General features: G+C 48.1%; 1 protein-coding gene across 4 annotated transcripts in view; it reads left to right on the top strand.

Moving 5' to 3' along the window:
- The window catches only part of AHCYL2 (adenosylhomocysteinase like 2), a 469,222-nt gene that overhangs the window by 233,655 nt on the left and 215,973 nt on the right, over window positions 1–19,594 (top strand). For all 4 annotated transcript variants that reach the window (XM_085653637.1, XM_085653638.1, XM_085653639.1 and 1 more), the window contains exon 3: window positions 19,449–19,592. In XM_085653637.1, the coding sequence (XP_085509763.1) occupies window positions 19,449–19,592 (144 nt within the window). The remainder of the gene's footprint in view (window positions 1–19,448; window positions 19,593–19,594) is intronic.

The following is a 19,594-nucleotide window of genomic DNA, read 5'->3' as shown; positions in this document are numbered from 1 at the left end:
GTTAGGGGTAACAAAGACAGTTCCAAAACTAATAACACTGTATTGAATAGTTCCCAACCACTACCAAGTATTCCAACATCCCGTCCTGCTGCTCCTGCCATTAGCCTGCCTAACACCCTCCCGATGAAGGCACCTCGTAGGATACCTCCTATGAATCTCACCCCAGATTCTTATCCTTTCGTGGCTGTCCTCACTAATGTACCACCTTTGTTGGCCGGGCAAAGGGAATCCTTCCAGATGCTAAAAAACAAGGTAATGCACTGGTTAAAGGCAAACAGACCACTGCCCGGGGAAGTGGACGGGCTGATTATTGGAGTAAGAAGGACAGACTGGATAGGTTGTACTCCTAAGCACTTGGGGGGGGGGGGGGGTGTATAGTTGTTAATTTCCAAGATCCTAGGGTGGCACGTCTGATTACGAAGCAAAATTGGGCCACAAACAGTGGTGGAATTGGTGTTGTTGATCTCACATTCTTTTATCCAAGACCAACAGGTGTTCAATTTGGTATGACCAGTGAATTAGGTTGCTATAACAATCTCCCCTCCCCAGGGTTTGTTCCTTTCACTGTACCCTTACAACGGGGTAACTTTTATAATGGACCAACGTACAATCGTTTTGAAGTGATGAAAGATCCGGGGTGGGTTCATTGACCAAATTCCGATTATTCCACAAACAGTAGGGAAGGTATGACCCGTTGGGATGTATGTGGGAAGCCTGTGTTAACTGTTTTTTTTTTTTGTTTTTTTTTTTTAATTTTATTGTGCAGAGAAAAAGGGTACAAGCACGGGCCTACAACCTCCTGGGCCGGCCGCTAGTATTCAGAAATGATCGAGCAGTTCAGAAAACAATGACTGGCCCACAGGGGCTCCGCTAAATTACAGGAGATCAGACTGCACAAAAGGGACGTCAGGATATACCCTTTTTACATAAATATCAACAAAAATAAAGAAAAACAAAAAGCAAGGCGAAAAACATTGAAAGGGCGTCTAACCACAGTAGAGGAACTCCACACCCGACCACCCTAGGGTGGTCAATAAAAAAGGGGGGGTCTGAGAGGGAGGGGGGGGCCACGGGAAAACCAAATCTATACACAGATGAACAAATTAAGCAAGGAACCCTCAAGGATCAGGGGGACAAGGCAACCTCAGACGTATCCACCAGGGGGGGAGAACAGATAGTCCCTCGATACACATTCCACTGACCCCAGATTCTACCCCACGCCCCCGGTTTACCACGAGCCACATACACCGTCTTCTCCCTGAACATGCACCAGTCCATGTTCTCCTTCCATACGGACACGGTGGGAGGCCGTTGGGAACCCCAAAGCTGCGCAATATCTCTCTTTGCGATCATGTTCCCAAGGGCCGCCCACCGAGCCTGGGCCGCATTATAGTCATTGGGCTCCCACACATTCAGAACACATCGGCGCACCTCCGGCAGCAGAGCGACCCCAGTGAGTCGTTTCATAACATCATGCACCTGGCGCCAATATTCCGCCACCTCGCGGCACTCCCAGAGGATGTGGAGAAAGGTAGCACTGAGCCCGCAGCCACGCTTACAGAGCCCGTCGTCAGAAAACCCCATCGAGACCAAACTGGGACCCGTCACATAGACACGATGGAGAATCTTAAGCTGGACCAGACGGAGACGGGCCGGGATGGCAACCTCCTTAGGGGATGACAGCGCAGACTGCCAGTCCTCGTCGTCCAACTCAACCCCATCACCCGTCCACGCCTCCCGAAGACGCACCAAGAGATCAGCCCGATTATTTATTAGTTTTTTATAAATCAGGGAGATAGTACTGTCGGGGACGTGTCCGTCGAGTATACGGTCCTCGAGAGGCGAAGAAACAGGGACCGTGGTCCCCTCCCCAAAGACCGAGAGTAGGGCGTGCCGAACCTGGGCATAGCGGAAGAACTCCCTTTCACTGAGCTCGTACTCGCTCTGAAGCGCCGCGAAGGATTTAACCGCGCCTTTAACCCATAGGTCCCCCACTCTGCTAATGCCGATCATATCCCAGTGCTCAAAGCCTTTCGTGGTCCAGAGGCTTCCCAAGCGCTCTGAGGCGAATAAAGGAGTAGCACACGTCAAACGCTCACTCCAGCCCACAGCTACATTCGCCGCCTTCCACACACGTACCGCAATCCTAGTAGGGCCCGTGAGGGTCCTTCCGGCAGATCGAGAGTAAAGCGCTCTGTTATAGTTACCGCCGGGAAGCAGGAATTTATCCATCTCATATGCCGGGTTCGAACCAGGAGCGTACGTAGCATGGTTAATGGCAGCCAGCTGGGAGGCCCAATAGTACCTTCTAATGTCAGGAAGCGCGATGCCCCCGTCATACCAGGGAAGAGTCAGCTTTGCCAAAGCGATGCGCGCACGACCGTCCCAAACCAGTCTCCTCTGCAAACTCTCCACTTCCCTAAAGTAGGCCGCCGGAATGATATCGAAGGAGTTCTGGAGTGCGTAAAGGAATCTGGGAAGGGACATCATTTTAAACAGTGCTGCGCGACCAAGTGGAGACAAGGGCAGCTTACACCACCGAGCCGTATCCACCCTCAAACGCCGAAGGGGAGACAGGAGATTCTGCTCGTAGCGGACCGCCGGATCCAACGAAACGTACACCCCCAAGTATTTAAAGCCGGATTGAGATGTTTGGATCGGAAGCCGAGGCGGCAAGAGAGGAAGGCTAACGGAGATAGGATACACGCAAGATTTGGACCAGTTAATTATCAAACCCGAATTTCTCCCGAAGGAAGTAAGAACATCAAAAAGCACATTGAGCGACTTCCGCGGTGAGGTGAGGTACAAAAGAATGTCATCCGCGTACAACGAGACCCGATCCTCGAAGCCCGGGACCCACCGGATCCCTCTGATCGAGGGCTCCCAGCGGAGCCAGGCAGCGAGCGGCTCCAAGGCAAGAGCAAAGAGCAGAGGGGACAACGGGCACCCCTGCCTAGTACCCCTCCCGAGAGCGAAGGGCCGAGAAACCCGCCCATTGACAACAACCTGAGCCATTGGTCCAGCATAGAGGAGCTTAACCCAACTAATAAATCCCTCCCCAAAGCCAAACTTCGCCAAGACGGCCCAAAGGAATGGCCACTCGATGGTATCAAAGGCCATCGTGGCGTCTAAGGAAACCAATATGGCCGGTTCAGAGAAGGACTCCGCCCTAGCGAGGACGCCATGGAGACGCCGCAAGTTGAGAGCGGTATTACGATGCGGGATAAAGCCGCATTGATCCGGATGTATCAAATCACATATAACTCTCAGCAAGCGATTAGCGAGGACCTTGGCAAGGATTTTCGGTTCGGCATTTAGTAGGGAAATGGGCCTATATGAGGCACAGCGGTCTCGTGGCTTACCGTCCTTGGGAATCACAACTATGGTAGCCAGACGCTGGTCGTCAGGAAGGGAACCCCGCTCGAGCGACTCCAGAAACATACGACGGAGGAAGGGCGCGATATTATCCGGGCGTAGTTTATACAGTTCAATCGGCAGTCCGTTGGGGCCCATAGCCTTGCCCGAGCGAAGGGAACGAATCGCGGTAGCGATCTCGTCGACAGACAGGGAGGCCTCCATCTGCTCACGATCCTCGACGGATAAGCCGGGCAAGGCAATATCCCGCAGCAAGAGACGAGTCATCCTCATCTCTATCAGACACCGGGGAGTACACCGCCCGGAGGTGGTCAGCAAAACACTCCACAATCTCACCAGGGTCAGTCACACACACTCCATCCGAAACCCGAAGCTCCGGGACCACACGATTCACTCTCTCCTTCTTATCCAACCAAGCAATCAGTTTTCCCGCCTTGTCCCCGGCATCATACAACCTACCCTGCTGCTCCCTATACATGGTCTTGGCAGCGTCAGTAACAAGAGACTTATATTCAAACTGCTTCAAGCTGAGGGCGTGAAGCCCATCCTGAGTGACACCCATCTCCAAAGCTGCCTCCAGCCCCGATATTTCAGTCTCCAGCTTCACCACCGCCTCATTCTTAACCCTCTTAGCCTCCACTATCTGGGATAGGGCATGCCCGCGGAGCACTGCTTTGAAGGCTTCCCACAGGGACGCTGAGGACAACACCGACCCCTCATTCTCGAGAAAATACCGATCAATCGACTTAACAAGGCTATCACGAATTTTGGGGTCTCGCAAATACCAAGGGTTAATAGGGGCGATCCGCCCAGCGGACCGCGTCCCGGTGTCAAAAAGCAACCACAGTGGGGAATGATCAGAGATACCCCGGGCCAGGTGCTTAACCTCTCGAATCCGGGCAGTCTGGGCCGCGGGCATAAGAAAATAATCCAATCTGGAGAGACTCCCATGGGCCCCAGAGTGAAATGTGTACTGACACTGTGTCGGATGCATTAACCTCCAACAATCCACCAGACCGAGGGTATCCAAGAGCCCGCCGAGCCACGCCTGGGCAGCAGGGAGGGCCCTGGGCGGGTGGCGATCCAGATCTCCCGAAACAACCGAATTAAAATACCCACCCAGAAGCAAAAGACTGTCAGGAAGCTCAAGCAGCATACGACCCAAGTCTGAGAAAGTGGAGTTCTGGAGGCCCGGGGGAACATAAACCGAAACCAAGGAAAGGGACTGTCCCTCCCACCTCCCAGTCAGGGCCGCATAGCGCCCTCTATCGTCTAGGACAACCCTGGTGATCTCTAGCGGAAGTGAAGATCGTAGGAGAATGCCCACCCCTCTAGAGCCGGTGGTGAAACCGGAATGGGCCACGAGTCGGTAGCCCCCCCTGTTCATGGCATGACAAACATTACCAACCAAATGCGTCTCCTGTAAGAATACCACATCAGGAGTCAAACGACGCAAATATTGCAGAACAACACCCCGTTTGATACGATCCCCCAATCCATTGACGTTCCAGGACATCAATCTCAACCCGTCCCCCCCATCCCCTCCAGTAGGTCAAGGGTCCCCCAGCAAATAGCGCGACACCTGAAACTGAAACAGAGCCAATACCTCGCCTTGAAAACAAAAAACACAAATCCAAACAACCCCTCGCACCCACCCTCCCCCCCCCCCCCCCGAATTCAACTCCCCCACCCTGCACCCCTGCGGTCCAAAAAACCACCCCAACTTGCAGTGTGCCTGTCGCCCTACAAACCCCATTCTACGAAAAGACCCCGGAGGAGGAAAGGGACCCGTCCCTGCCCGCCCCCAACACAGATCATAATTAAACAAAATGTACCAAAGAAGTAGAACCCAGCCGAACAAAACAAAATGTCAAAGTCAAGGACCAAAAGTCACTCCGAAAGAGGCCCGCCACCCTCGGTACCACCAGAAGGCCCAGGCCGGTCAACCCGGTCCGGTAGAGAATCCAGCCAGTCACTCACAGTCGCAGGACAGTCAAAAAAGGTAGTCCGGTGTTCGTATTCCACTCGGAGCCTAGCAGGAAAAAGCATAGAGTACTTAAGACCCAGGTCCCGGAGACGGCGCTTCACCCCCTGGAAGCCCATCCGCTGCTTCTGGACAAGTTGGGTGAAGTCCGGGAAAAAGTTAACGGATGAGTTCTCATATCGGACCGGGCCATGTACCCGCGCGGCCTGCAGAATCGCATCTCGGTCTCTGTAGTGAAAAAGTTTTGCAACAATAGGCCTCGGGGGAGCCCCCGGTCGCGGCCGACCGCCTGGGACTCGATGGGCCCGCTCCACGGCAAAGAACTTACTCAGGCCAGTGGGGGAAAGCTGGTTGAGGATGAGATCCTCAACCATAAGATCAACCGGGCGATTGTCGGATGTCTCCGGAACACCTATGACGCGGATGTTATTGCGTCGAGCCCGTCCCTCGAAGTCCTCCAGCCGCCGGGCCATCAGGTCGTTGGCCGACTTGAGGTCGCCAAGAGCAGTCTGCAGGTCCGACACATCCGTACCAAGGGTGGACGTCCGCAAATCCAGCGATTGAACCCTCTCATTGGTCTTAGAGAGATCCGCCCGAATTAGCGTAACATCAATGGCCACCGTGTCGATTTTACGGGCCAAGGCCTCGTACTGCTTAGCGATGGTCTCCTTGATGCCATTAATGGCGCCCATGATGTCCTGCAATGACAAATCCGGAGGGACGGACGGAACACCACCAGCGTCATCCGGGAGAACACTGGCCGCCCCAGGGGACCCTTTACCTTGAGTGTAGCGGTCCATGTTGTTAGTCTGGACCGGTCCCCCACGTAGGGATGTCTTGGTCTTACGCCTCTCGGGATCCCCCTTGCCACCCATGTTGAACCACGCTCGCCGAAGGGGACCACCGAGCGAGCGGCGAAGGGGCACAGGCGAAGCAGACACGAGCCGTACCAGAGACCGCAATGTGGCGGTGCGAGAGGATCAAAGTCAATGGGCACACTGGTATCAGGCGGAAGCAAAGGCACCAAGCGAAGGCCGAGTGAAAACCCAGCCGCACAAAACAACTCCACGGTCCAGCCACTCAGAGATCCAAAAGTGAAACCGAAAGTGAAACCGAAGGTGATGGGACGGCCGCTGGCACAGCCCCGATGCCGTTGTTGTTCAACTATGCCCCGGCTCCACAGTTCACCTTCGCACCGGGCACAGCCATCAGTTGGGCCTCAAAAGTTCAAACCACCGTAGATCAGGTCTCCCAGGTCCGATTTGGTTTCTGAAAAGAGTTTAGGGTTCAGCCAACGTTCATCTTCCAGAATCCGTCAACCAAGTCAGGATAAATTCCGAGGAGCAGCGAGGGTCCGGGGAGCCCTGTGCTCACGCGACCATCTTGGATGCGTGCTAGGCTCCTCCCCCCTGTGTTAACTGTTTTGACTAAAAACGTGGAATCAAATGAAATGAGAACTGGTTGGGAGACTGTGATTTTGGAGGAAACATGTGGGGAGTGTATTCCAATTTCTGGGGACTCTGGAAATGAGGAACTAATTACACTTAGCACTGTTGGCACCCATGAGGTTGATCACAACACTGAGGATACCAACCGAGAGAGGGAGGGGTATGACGGAATCTTAACAAACGACTTTGGGATGTCCTGTGTAGGAGCAGTACCTATGGACGGCCTCAGTTTAGGGAAGTTTTTTTTCATGGAACATCGCGGGGTTGAGTAGCAAGCTGATGTCCCAAAACTGGATGGATTTCGTCAATGGCTTTGAAGTTTGTTTATTCCAGGAGACATGGGCTTGCGACCCTATATTTCTTCCTGGCTACTTAAATTTTTCAATCCCGGCCAGTAGAGGCACTAGGGGTCGACCGATGGGAGGCCTTACAATCTGGGTAAGGCAATGTCTTCAAATAACAATCAAAGTGGTGGATCTGGGTTGTAAGGACATCCAAATGCTAAGAATAGCCTCTGAAAAGTGGGGAGGGATAGATATATACAACATCTACGCCAGGGGCAGTACCACTGGGAGTTCACCCATTCTAGAGGCTTTGTCCACTTTTTTGGAATCGCAGTCCCTGGGTAACAAAGTTGTAGTAGCTGGTGACCTAAATAGGACTTTCGAACCATTGGATAGTTCGGATGATCCCCTAGGGCAAGAGGAGGATACGCAATGGGGTGTTCCGACTTTAAATCTGGCTCCTGTTAAGCGGTGGACGAAAGATATATTACAACTGAATGCCATTTGCCTGGAACATGGGTTGAGAGCCCTAAATGGGAGGACGAAGGGCGATAGGGAAGGTGCCTGTACATTCGACAATGGTCATAACCAAAGTCGGATAGACTATGTCCTTTGCAGCCTCAATTTGTGGCAGTTGGTATGCGACATGAAAATCGACGGTAGACTGGAAAGTGACCACAATCCCCTCTGTGTGACCCATAACTGGTGGATGGCCATATCAGGGAACCCTCAATCAAGTGAAGGCCCAATGCCTACCATGGCCAATGACATGCGCAGACTTAACTGGCCGAGTGTATTGGCGAATGCAGAATCTATGGACTTTATAAGTTCCGAGGTGGATGCTGCAATCGCTGCTATGGAGGCTGCAAACCCCGTAATCCCAGGTTCTAGGGAAATAACGGACATGCACAACAAGCTCTTTTCCCTTTTAAAACCGCATTTCTTGAGGTCCCGCAAGATAAATAGGAAACAACCACCCAAACCAGCTAGGTGGTTTAATCATCAGTGCAGGGAAGCCAGGTTAAGCTTGGGAAGAGCAATCAGGAATAGGGACAGGGCAGCGATTAGCGAGGCTAGGAAGCACTAAAAGGTTAGCGTATTGCTAGCAAAAAAACCATGGGACGAAAAGTATTGGGCAGAACTAAAGGAGGCCTCGGGGGCTAAGGATTCCAGGTTATTCTGGAATATTGTCAAGTGGGGTAGAGGTGGATCTCCAAATAAACCCGACAATAATGTCGCTGAGGGTGCCTGGGTGGATTATTTCAAACCCCAATATGCTGAGACTACAGAGTTTAAGGATGTGGAAGTAATTTCAGCTGTATTCCCCACTGGGAATTTATTTTCCCCTAAAGAAACTGAAGTTGCAATATGCACTGCCCAAGGGGGAAGGGCCCTGGGTCTAGATGGATACCCTCTGATGTTTTCATAAACGATAAGGCGAGGTGGGTTAGGTATGTATTCCTTTTGGGAAACGCTATTGCGAAGGGAACGGCAGTCCCAGAGCTATGGAAGGGAGCAAATATTAAACCCATATATAAAAAAGGGGATCGGTCCCTCCCGGCCAATTATAGGCCGATAAGTTTGATTGCCACTATCCAAAAAGTGGTAGGGAGAATGGTGGTAAACCTATTAATGGATTGGGTAGACGAGAACAACGCCCTGTCCCCTTATCAGGCAGGTTTTCGGCGGGCTACAAGCACAGTCGACCAGGTGTTTCGCTTTGCTCTGCTGCAGTGGGGGACGGTGGTGCTCGGCGAGGGCAGCCTGTATGTTGCCTTTGTCGACTTGCGGGCTGCCTTCGACCTGGTCCCAAGGAGAAAGCTCTGGGCAGTTCTGAGCGAAATAGGCCTTCCGGCTGAGTTACTCACCCTGATGATGAGGCTGCATGAGTGTAACTTCGCCAAAGTTCAGTGGGGTATGAATGGTGAATCATCTGCCGACTTTCCGATTGAACGCGGAGTACGGCAGGGGTGTGCTATGGCCCCCCTGCTTTTTTCCCTATTTATTAACGGAATTGTGGCTCGGATGCTGGATGCCAGTGTCGATGCACCTTCGTTGGCGGGCCTCAGGGTTCCGATCCTGATGTTCGCCGACGATACGCTGATTTTATCCAAAACACCGGCTGGCTTGCAGCGAGCTTTAAACATCTTCGATCTTTTCTGTGGGGAACATGGCCTGGAAGTTAATGTGGGTAAGACCAAGCTGATGGCCTTCTCACCAAAACGTAGACCCCGGCCTAAAATACTTTTGAACAATTGTGAGCTTGAGGTGGTTACTGTATTTACCTACCTTGGGGTGCAGATAGCAAACAATCTAAAATGGTCCCAACATATAGAAAAGGCGGTCCTGAGGCATCAACAGATTTCGGGGGCACTTCGGGTGGAACACAAAGTCTAAATCAAAGCCTATAAAACCAGTCCTGGCAGTATATGATGCCAAGGCTATTGGGTCTGCCCTATATGGGGCTGAGCTGTGGGGTTTCGAGAGGCTTCTCCCCTTGCAAATATCGGAGAATAGGTTCCTCAGGGGAATCACAGGTCTCCCTCAGAGTACACCACTAATCCCGCTTGGTCTTGATTTAGGGAGAAGATCAGTTAGTGACTGAGCGCGATTGCGCCCGATTCTCTATTGGAGACGCCTCTGGACTACCCCAGAGATACGGCATTATGCAGAGGGGTTCCTTGCCATAATTAAAGCTGACACCTTTCATAAAATAGTTTGGTTAAAAAATCTTAGGACTGCTTTAGGTGACCTCGGCCTCTCCAATCTATGGGATAATCCATCTGGGGAACCCTTTCCAAACAAAAACATAATTAAAAGCTTATATTGGGATTGGATAGATGGCAGACTCTGGAGTAGAACGAGATCAGACACAATGGCGGGGCGTTTCTTAGAAATCAAACTGTGTCCTGCATTGGAACTATACTGGGACAGTATTACTAACCCAGGGGATAGGAAGCTTTTCTTCCAGTTAAGATTAGGTGCCCTTCCTCTGAGATCGCTAACGGGTAGGTGGAGGAGTTCAACCACCTCGTGCTGCCCGGTTTGTGGTGCAACTGAGGAAAATATAGGTCACTTTCTATTCTTGTGTAAAGCTTATGCCACCCCGAGAAGAGTTTGGTTAGCTCCTGTTTGTAGAAATCTAGGGACATCCAGGGGTGTTGAGGCGCTACGAATTATTTGCACCGCCACTGATATGCCTATTGTTCTAGGAACAGCAAAGTATCTGGGGTGGGCATGGTCCATTAGACGGAGGGCAATTTCTATTAATGTAATATAACTGGGGTATCAAGTGATTTCTGTGTAAATGTACACCAAAGATTTTTATTGTTTATGTACGCACAACTATTTTAAAAGTATGTATAAATAGGGGAAAAATAATTAATGTGACGTATTTTAAATGTATGTTTGTGCTTTTATGAGTATATTCCTCGAATAAAGCTTTGAATACATAAAAAAAAAAGAATCCTGGCAAACGATAACCCATTAGGACTGGAACTTACCTTAATAACTTGAGGCACGGTGAAAGCAGCATCATTAATCCTAACTTTCGCCAACCCTTTCAAAAAATGTGAAATACCGCTAAAGAGATATCAGGCGTCTGGGTACATGTTCCCCTTATCACAGAGCGAGAGAACTCGGGCTCCTACAGAAGCTGCTCCTTTTTACTTCATCTTGTGGGGCTCTAGGAAATGTAAATGTACATCCGTATTTGTAAAGTGCGAACTACTCACCCATACGGGTCTCAAGGCGCTGGGGGCCGTCGTGGAAATTAAGTGAGTTATTGTCCAGAGTCAGATGGTGCTGAGCTGCCGCCGGAGCCAGGGATCAAACCGTGAACCCTGTGCTCCGAAGTCAGCTGCCCTGGCCGCTGCACCACACCTCTACAGTAACAACTCGGTTTGCGGAACAGAGGAGTTAATAAAAGCGGTGCCACCTAGCAAATCAATGTGTGCTCGGTGGGACTGGATCCCCTCAGTGTTAAATGGTTCAAGGATCCCATGAACTAATCATCCAAAAGAAATTGGGCCTGCACCTACAGCTTTGCACCTTCTATCGTGCAACAATGCTGTTCCGGAACTCTACTCCAAGCTGGCATTCCACCTCAAAAGTGGAAAAATATTTTTCACTACAAGAGACTTGGTCAGTGGCCAAACTTCTCATTGAAGGTTATAGACATTACTAAAACATGGCTACGAAATCACAACGCTACAGAAGATCTAAAGGGGGCTTTGCAGTGTATATATTACTTAATCTACATATCTCTATGGAAGAACTAACCTCTGTATACTTCAGTCTTCAAGTTGTCAAATTTAGTAAATGTGACGGCTAGGGGGGGTGGCGCTCAAACGCAGCTGGCCTTCCGGGAGAAGCTAGCTGACTATGTGGATACTGCAGCTCGAGAATCCAACTTCAAGGGGAAATATTGGAAGGCGAGGAGATACGGGGAGGGGGAGCGTCCTGGGAAGGCGTTAGCTGACATAAGAAGGCCCAGAGGCACACAGCACATCCTGGAAATACATGGACTTGACGGGGAGGTATATACAGACTCTGTGAACATATTAGCTTGTTTTACGGCGCACTACTACACTCTATACACCTCACAGCGACGGGGCGGCATAGACCTTGATAGCTTTTTGGGCGAAGTGGCACTGGGGTGGCTTGAGGACCATCACAGGGAATTTCACAGTGCTCCATTTGAACGAAATTCGAGAGGCCATAATGCAGCAAAAATCTAGCAAGGCCCCGGGGCTTGATGGTCTCCCGGCCGAGTTTTATAAGACCTACATTGATGTCATGGCCCCAGTGTTGAAGGATGTGTGCACTGAGTCGTTGGAGAGTGGTAGGCTTCTCCCATCCATGAGGGAGGCTTTGATAACATCCTTACTTAAGCCTGGAAAGGTCCCTTCCTCATGTGATTCCTGTAGGGCCTTGTCCCTGTTAAATTGCGATACAAAGATACTAGCGAAGGCCATTGCCAATAGATTAATTTTATTAATCGATAAACTAGTATTGCCCGATCAGTCAGGCTTTATACCTGGGCGAGCCACCACACATAATCTTCGTACGTTATTTTCTATCCTCCAAAATATAGCACTGGAATGGAATTACCCATGGCGGCGGTCTTCTTAGATGTCACGAAGGCATTTGATTCCCTGGAATGGGATTATCTTAATGCTATACTATGCCGGATGGGTTTCCTGGCAAACTTTATCTCCTGGATACGGCTGTTATACACGTGCCCCACAGCCCGAATTCTTATAAATGGACACATGTCTGCTGAACTCCCCATTTCGCGCGGCACTAGGCAGGGGTTCCCCCTATCTCCACTGCTTTTTGCCCTTGCGATAGAACCCTTGGCCTGTAGGTTGCGGCAGCATCATCTAGATTGTGCGTTACGCTGTAACCTACGACAAATCTTAATATCGCTCTATGCAGACGATATGACATTATATGTCAGAGACCTGCAAAACAACCTGAATCCCCTACTACGGGAATTTGTTGTGTTTGGACACCTGTCTGCAATCCACATTAACTGGGCAAAATCGCAGTTTTTTCCCCTTACGCCTGCTGTAGCAAAATTCACACCTGATTTTCCCCTGGAATGGTGCGATACTGTTCTCCGTTATTTAGGGATCCAAATTGGAGCGACCCGGGATGAGATTCTCAGTCTTAATTATGGCACGGCCATGGAACGCCTCACAAGCAATATCACACGGTGGATAGCCCTGCCTTTATCAATGGCGGGACGTGCATCCCTGATAAAAATGGTGATACTCCAGCAATTCTTATTTGTTTTTGAACATTCCTTACCACCCTCCTGGCGCCATTTCTTTGCCTCTCTGAGAACTGAGTTGAGATTGTTTTGGGGGGGTAAGCAACCCCGCTTGCAATGGGCAGTTCTCACGAAGCCATATGCACAAGGTGGGTTTGATTTACCGGATTTAGAATTTTATTTTGAATGTGTGCAGGCGCACTATGCTTATTTTTGGATGTACCCCCCACCCTGCATGGCCCAAATTGCGGCCGAGCACTGGCTGGCGGACCCAATACCGTTCAGTGGGAAGATACATGAACCCGCCCCTGCCAGAAATGTGCCACCCACCACTCTCACGAGTACAATAACCGCATGGCATAAAATCGGCCGTCGTCTTAACATCGCCCTCATCTACTCGCCGCTACTACCTCTCTTCTATCATCCCCGGATGCCTTTACTGCAAGAAACAGGGTTTCATAAACTCTGTGCCCGACTGAATATTACTACATGGGGGGGATCTCTTCCTAAATGGGAAGTTTTGCTCTGCTGAGCAATTCTTCCCACAGATGCCTCACACTCCGCTAGACACATTCTTTTATTTACGCTTACAACAAGGACTACAGGCCATTATCCCGGAGTTTCCTCGTGAACCGGAGCACTTGGCACCATTGCATCGCATGCTGGGTGCTGATGACCCTGGGCACATGGTGTCGGCCTTGTATCATAATATCCGTCTCCAGCAGCCAGAGCCTACACATGTCGCAATGCAACCCTGGTCTGCAGACTTGGGTACTGATTTAACGCTGGAGCAATGGAGGTACTGCTGTATGCAGGTTGCACGCATTTCCGCCAGTTGTAGACTACGTATTATTCATTTTCGTTATATACAACGTCTATATTGCATACCCGCAAAGCTATATAGACTCTATTTGAGAGACACCGATAATTGTGATCGTTGTGGTATCCCAGGAGCCGGCTTTATGCACCTAGCGTGGGAATGCCCGCGTGTTTCGCAATACTGGATGGAGGTCTTTGGCGCACTCACGCAAATGACATCCGATATTATTGAATGTAGTCCCCTTCTAGCGCTGCTGGGGTATACTGAACGTCTTCCACGATCCTGTCGCTGCTTTGTCACACTTGCACTATTGTTAGTGAAACGTTGTGTGGCATGCAGATGGGGCAGGGAACGTGCCCCCAAGTTCAAAGACTGGTTAGATGACTTGATCTATATTCAAGACCAAGAGGCAATTTATGCGGAATTGTTGCCATGCAAATCTCGACCCAAGGACATATGGGGACCCCTTAAACAATACCTCTTACAACGCACTACTGAAACCGCTACATATAGCTCCTGCTGGGGTATCCGCTGGGAGTTGAACTCAAAGGTGATGTGGCGGCTACTGATGTGGGAAGAACACTATAACTGTTATGCTCACTCTCCGTTGGGTGGGAGAAACTCGTGGCGTTATATGAGATAAATCTTGTATGTGGGACTGGGGATATGGATCCTGTACTGAACTTCCCTTTTTTTTGAACAACGCTAACTTGGGTCTATATGTGAGATGTTAGTGCCGTGGGCTTATAGCCATATCTGATGGCGGTCGACCCTACTAGTATGTGAACATGATGCATGTGCTCTATGTAATATGTTGCGACTGTATATTACTACATCCCGTACCATTTACAGATGTGTTGTTTAGACTGTCTGTTGTCTTTTGTTCTTTATGGTTAAAACCCAATAACTAAAATTAAAAAATATATATATATATATATATATATATATATATATATATATTCACTTAAAAAACCTTAGGTTTCACACATGTTATAGTTAGCTGGACATTTCACTCGTAAAAAACCAATGAAATTCCCCCGTTATAGTTAGTTCAGATAACTATAACTTGCACGCCCGCAATCCACTGCTCATGACGTCACATATTACATCACTCATGACATGGTCAGTGGCATCACTCATGACATCATCCTTGTGATGGAGTGGCGGTCGCGCGAGTTATAGTTATCTGAACTAACTATAACGGGGGAATTTCATTGGTTTTTTACGGGTGAAATGTCCAGCTAACTATAACATGTGTGAAACCTAAGGTTTTTTAAGTGAATTTGCAAGGTTTTTTAAATGCTAAGTCATGTATTTACTATTATTTTTTTTTCCAAGGTTTTTCACCGTGCACACACCGTGCGCGCGCTTTGGGCGCACGGTGCGCTGTGCGCAACGTGCGCGCACCCCCGCAATTTTTTTCAAAAATAATAAAATGTTTTTTTCACCCTTGGGGGTCCTTCTGTGACCCCCTGACAAAGGCTAGGGGGTCAGGATCTCTCTTCCCTGCCCCCTTTTCACGTTTTCCACCTTTTTTCCACCTTTCCTTTTCAGTGCAACAGACAAAATGGCGGCCGACACTTCCTGATTTCGACCGATTCAAATGTTTTTCCAATCAGAATTTCGCTCGCGCACCGCACCGTGCACGCACAGTGCGCGCACGATGCGCGCGTATAGATATTTATATGCTTTTAAATGCTATTTTCTCAGGAAATACTGAACAGATTGACACCGCCTGCAAAAGGTACTTCCCTGACCTGAGGACTACCTCTCTGCCAAATTTCAAGTAATTCTGTTCAGCCGTTCGGGCTGTACCTTCGACTAAAGGTCCTATGGAAAAATGCATGGGGAAAACGCGTTTTGGGACCCCCCTTTTTTCTCGCCCCCCCCCTTGACAAATCACCCCGAGACTTTCAGGGTAGGAGCTGAGCGGGGCGCCCCATTAGTTTTGAAAATTTCGCGAGGATTCGTCAACCGGCGCCAAAGTTATTCAAAATAGAATTTTGAGATTTCCTATGGAAACACAATCCTAACTATAACTATCTACTGGCGACCGCCAGCAGATAATATATATATATATATATATATGTATATATATATATATATTCACTGAAAAAACCATAGGTTTCGCACATGTTATAGTTAGCTGGACATTTTACTGATAAAAAACCAATGAAATTCCCCCGTTATAGTTACTGCAGGCAACTATAACTCGCGCACCGCGCGCCCACTTTACGCAGTTAGTGCCGTGCACGCACAGTGGTCACGCGGTGCGCTGCGCACACCGCGTGCCCACGTTAAGCGGGATGGGCCATGTGCGCACGGTGCGCGAAACCATGTACGCACGATGCGCTTCGCGCACCGTGCGCACATGGGGGACATATTTTGCGCATCTTTGTGAAATGTATTCTTCGGGCACCATTGCACACGGGGTGGGGAGAATGTGGATAGTTTTTTTTTTTTTATAATTTTTTACCGTGGGCGTACGGTAAGCGTAATCGGCGATTTTCCGAAAAAATTTTTTTATTTTTTTTTGGGCTTGGGGGTGGTTTGGGGACCCCTGTATCAATGCTGGGTGGTTAGGATCTCATGAAACTGCCTCTTTACATATATTTGGGGTACGTTTTTGCTGCCCAACTCAGGAAGCGAGAGAGAAAATGGCGGCCGCCGCTTCCTGGTTTCGACCGACTCGAATGTTTACTAAGATCTAAGAGCCAATCAGAATCGCGCTCGCGCACGCCACCGTACGCGTACGGTAAGCTTACGGTAAGCGCACGGTAAGCGCACCGTAAGCTGCCACAGATATATATATTGATTTAAAGGCTATTTTCTCAGAATCTACTGAACAGATTTACACCAAACCTACAAAAGGCACTTCCTTGACCTGGGGACTACCTCTCTGCCAAATTTCATTAAATTCTGTTCAGCCGTTCGGGCTGTAGCCCTGTCTAAAGGTCCTATGGAAAAATGCATTGGAAAAACGCGTTTTGGGACCCCCCTTTTATCTCAGCCCCCGCTTGACGAATCCCCCCGAGACTTTCAGGGAAGGAGCGGAGCGTAGCGCCCCACCTATTTTGAAAAATTCGCGAGGATTCGTCGACCGGCGCCAAAGTTATTCAAAATAGAATGTTGCGGATTTCCTATGGAAACGTGGTCCTAACTATAACTACCTACTGGCGACCGCCAGTAGGTAATATATATATATATATATATATATATATATATATATATATATATATATATATATATATATATATATATATATATATATATATATATATATATATATATATATATATATATATATATATATATACATATATTAGTAAATTGGACACAAACTACAGACCTCAAGTTCTTTTATTCAATGTCTATGATCACCCTAACCCAGTTAAAAAGAAAGGTTCTTCTTGAAACAATAACTTCAATGATAATTGGCTACAAGCAAGCCAACCCAACATGGGACTTAATACTGATGGGGGATTTCAACACAAACTAAATCTACACTCCTGATGAAGATGACAATTCTTATTGGAACGTCCCGACTCAATTAAGCCCAGTAGTCTTCAAACGGAGGGACCTAAACGGGGAAAGATTTGTAAGAAATCTGAAATTCCTAGGTATGAGGATCCTGAATGGAAGGTTTTCAGATGATATTCCCCCAAATTATGCTCCCTATGGTCCAAACTCCAGATCCATCATTGACTACGCAATTGCTTCACTGCCACTAATCCCACTAATTTAGCAATATAAAGTCCAATACTCAATAGATCGTGATCATTCCCCCCAGAAGTTATCGCTAGGGCGAAGTCCTTAAATTCACTCACTGGCTCCAATGGAAATAGGTACCTGAAACTCGACCAATTTAAAGCATTTGAGATGAAATGACAATTCAATAGCTAATCTCGCCACCCTGGCCAGAGACCTCTTGACAAATAGTATCAATACTAGTAATAATCAAATTGTTGCTTGGACAAAATTCAATGCTGAGTTGTTAACTTAACACAAGCTGTTTCAGTGAGATCTGGACTACCAACATCGCATAAAGGGCAAACTGCTCTTTCGGCTCCATGCACTGCATTAAGAAAATAACTAAAGAAAGCCACCAGATTATTAAGAACCGCAACTCAGCAGTGTTGTCTCTGGGTACAAAAAACATCTTTGGGAGGATAGGAGAGTAGTAAAGACGCATTCTGGACAAGGATAATATTCAACGCCAGGAAAAGAACTCAAGGAATTTCTGTGAGACCATAAATGGGTTTAGTAGACCAGCGAAAGTGATAAAGAACTCAAATATGCCAGAGCTGCTATGGGTAGCGCACTTAGCCAATGTATTCGTAACTGACAAATGTCATTCAGGAGCTCCGTACGTTGAACACAACCTACATGGTTGCCAGTTAACAACCATGTAGGTTTAGGCAGAAGGTCCACTGCAATAAAATGCTGATATAAGATGCGCAAACACAAGACTCCCCGCTAAATAGTGCCCTATGGATGGCTCTATAAAGTGATAGGCAGCCTGCTTATTACAAATATTTGAATGATTTCATCAGACAGCTGTAGGTAACTGAACTGTGGAATAGGAGCGTGCCATATGATACTTCCAAAAGGGCTACAGATTAAGCAGTAACATTTTAAATCGTGCCTAGAAGACAAAAAAACCAAATTCAGTTCCCAATCACACGCCTGAATGGTGATGATTAAAAACTATGATGCCTTGAGCCCGGCGTTATACCTGGCACCTCTTTTCCAGCACACACAAAGCACAGACTAATGGCCTTGCGGTTTGACAAATTTCCAGTGCTGGCTAATCAACCAACCTGGGACTACAGTGGACCCATAGAATGTACACTTTGTAAAGCAAAAAAGGAGGACTTCATTCATCTGGTTTGCATTTGCCCTAGTCTGAACAATTAACATTATTAAAAAAGAGTTTTAACAACAGAGGCACTTGAACATGCAGAGAGGCAATACTAGTGAGTCTCAAACCAGGGAACCTGCAGACAAACTGTAAACTGGTAAAATTCTTGACAATGGCCCCCATCAGATGAAGGGTTTGATAACAGAACAGATTGGTATCTGTTTTAGAGTTGTTAACTTTTAAGTGTCATTATATTAATGAAGATAGAGTTTTCATGTTTCCAATGTACGGTCGCTCTTGTTTCGTAAATTATTCTTAGCTTTTAAAAATTAAGTCCTAATAATTGTAATATTGTGATGGTTTTAATGAACTGAAACAGTAAAAGTATTCATTGTCATTGTATGTTGATGTATACTATAAGAAAGCCATTTAATCAATAATACGTATACTTCCATTCCATATTTCTGTGATTGGTGAAACTGAGGCTACTCACTGAGGGTATTGGTGTGGTGTGGCGCGGCATGATGTGGAGCGTGTCTTGGGTAGTGGAGTGTGTGGGGTTATTTGTAAGGGAGAGGCGTCTTCTAGCTTTGGGTCAATTACATTGGTTATTGTAGTTTGTAACCATAGTGGTCACGGCTACCTCCAACCTAAATAAGACGGTTTACTATTGGTTTAGCATCTGTAACTCCTCCTCCAACAAGACAGACTTAACTGTTGTGCTCACTGCAATAGTTAATCCTAAAAGAAGCGAATTGAAGGTGTTCTATATGTATTAATTGCACTCCTACATATCTTGTTTACTTGGGTGATGAGACCTCAATATAACCTAAATACATAGATATGACCGCTTGTCTCAATGTTCTCCTATATCTCAAATCTTTTATTTCTTATCCCCAGCTGCTTCGTACACAGACAGTTCTGATGATGAAACCTCTCCGCGTGATAAGCAGCAAAAAAACTCGAAAGGCGGCTCAGACTTTTGTGTCAAAAACATCAAACAGGCTGAGTTTGGACGCAGAGAGATTGAAATTGCTGAGCAAGGT

Source organism: Triturus cristatus, chromosome 4_1 (genome assembly GCF_964204655.1).
Source record: "Triturus cristatus chromosome 4_1, aTriCri1.1, whole genome shotgun sequence".
NCBI classification, from domain to species: Eukaryota; Metazoa; Chordata; class Amphibia; order Caudata; family Salamandridae; genus Triturus; species Triturus cristatus.
The sequence above is the reverse complement of the archived record's forward strand: the minus strand, read 5'-3'. Positions and strand labels throughout refer to the sequence as shown.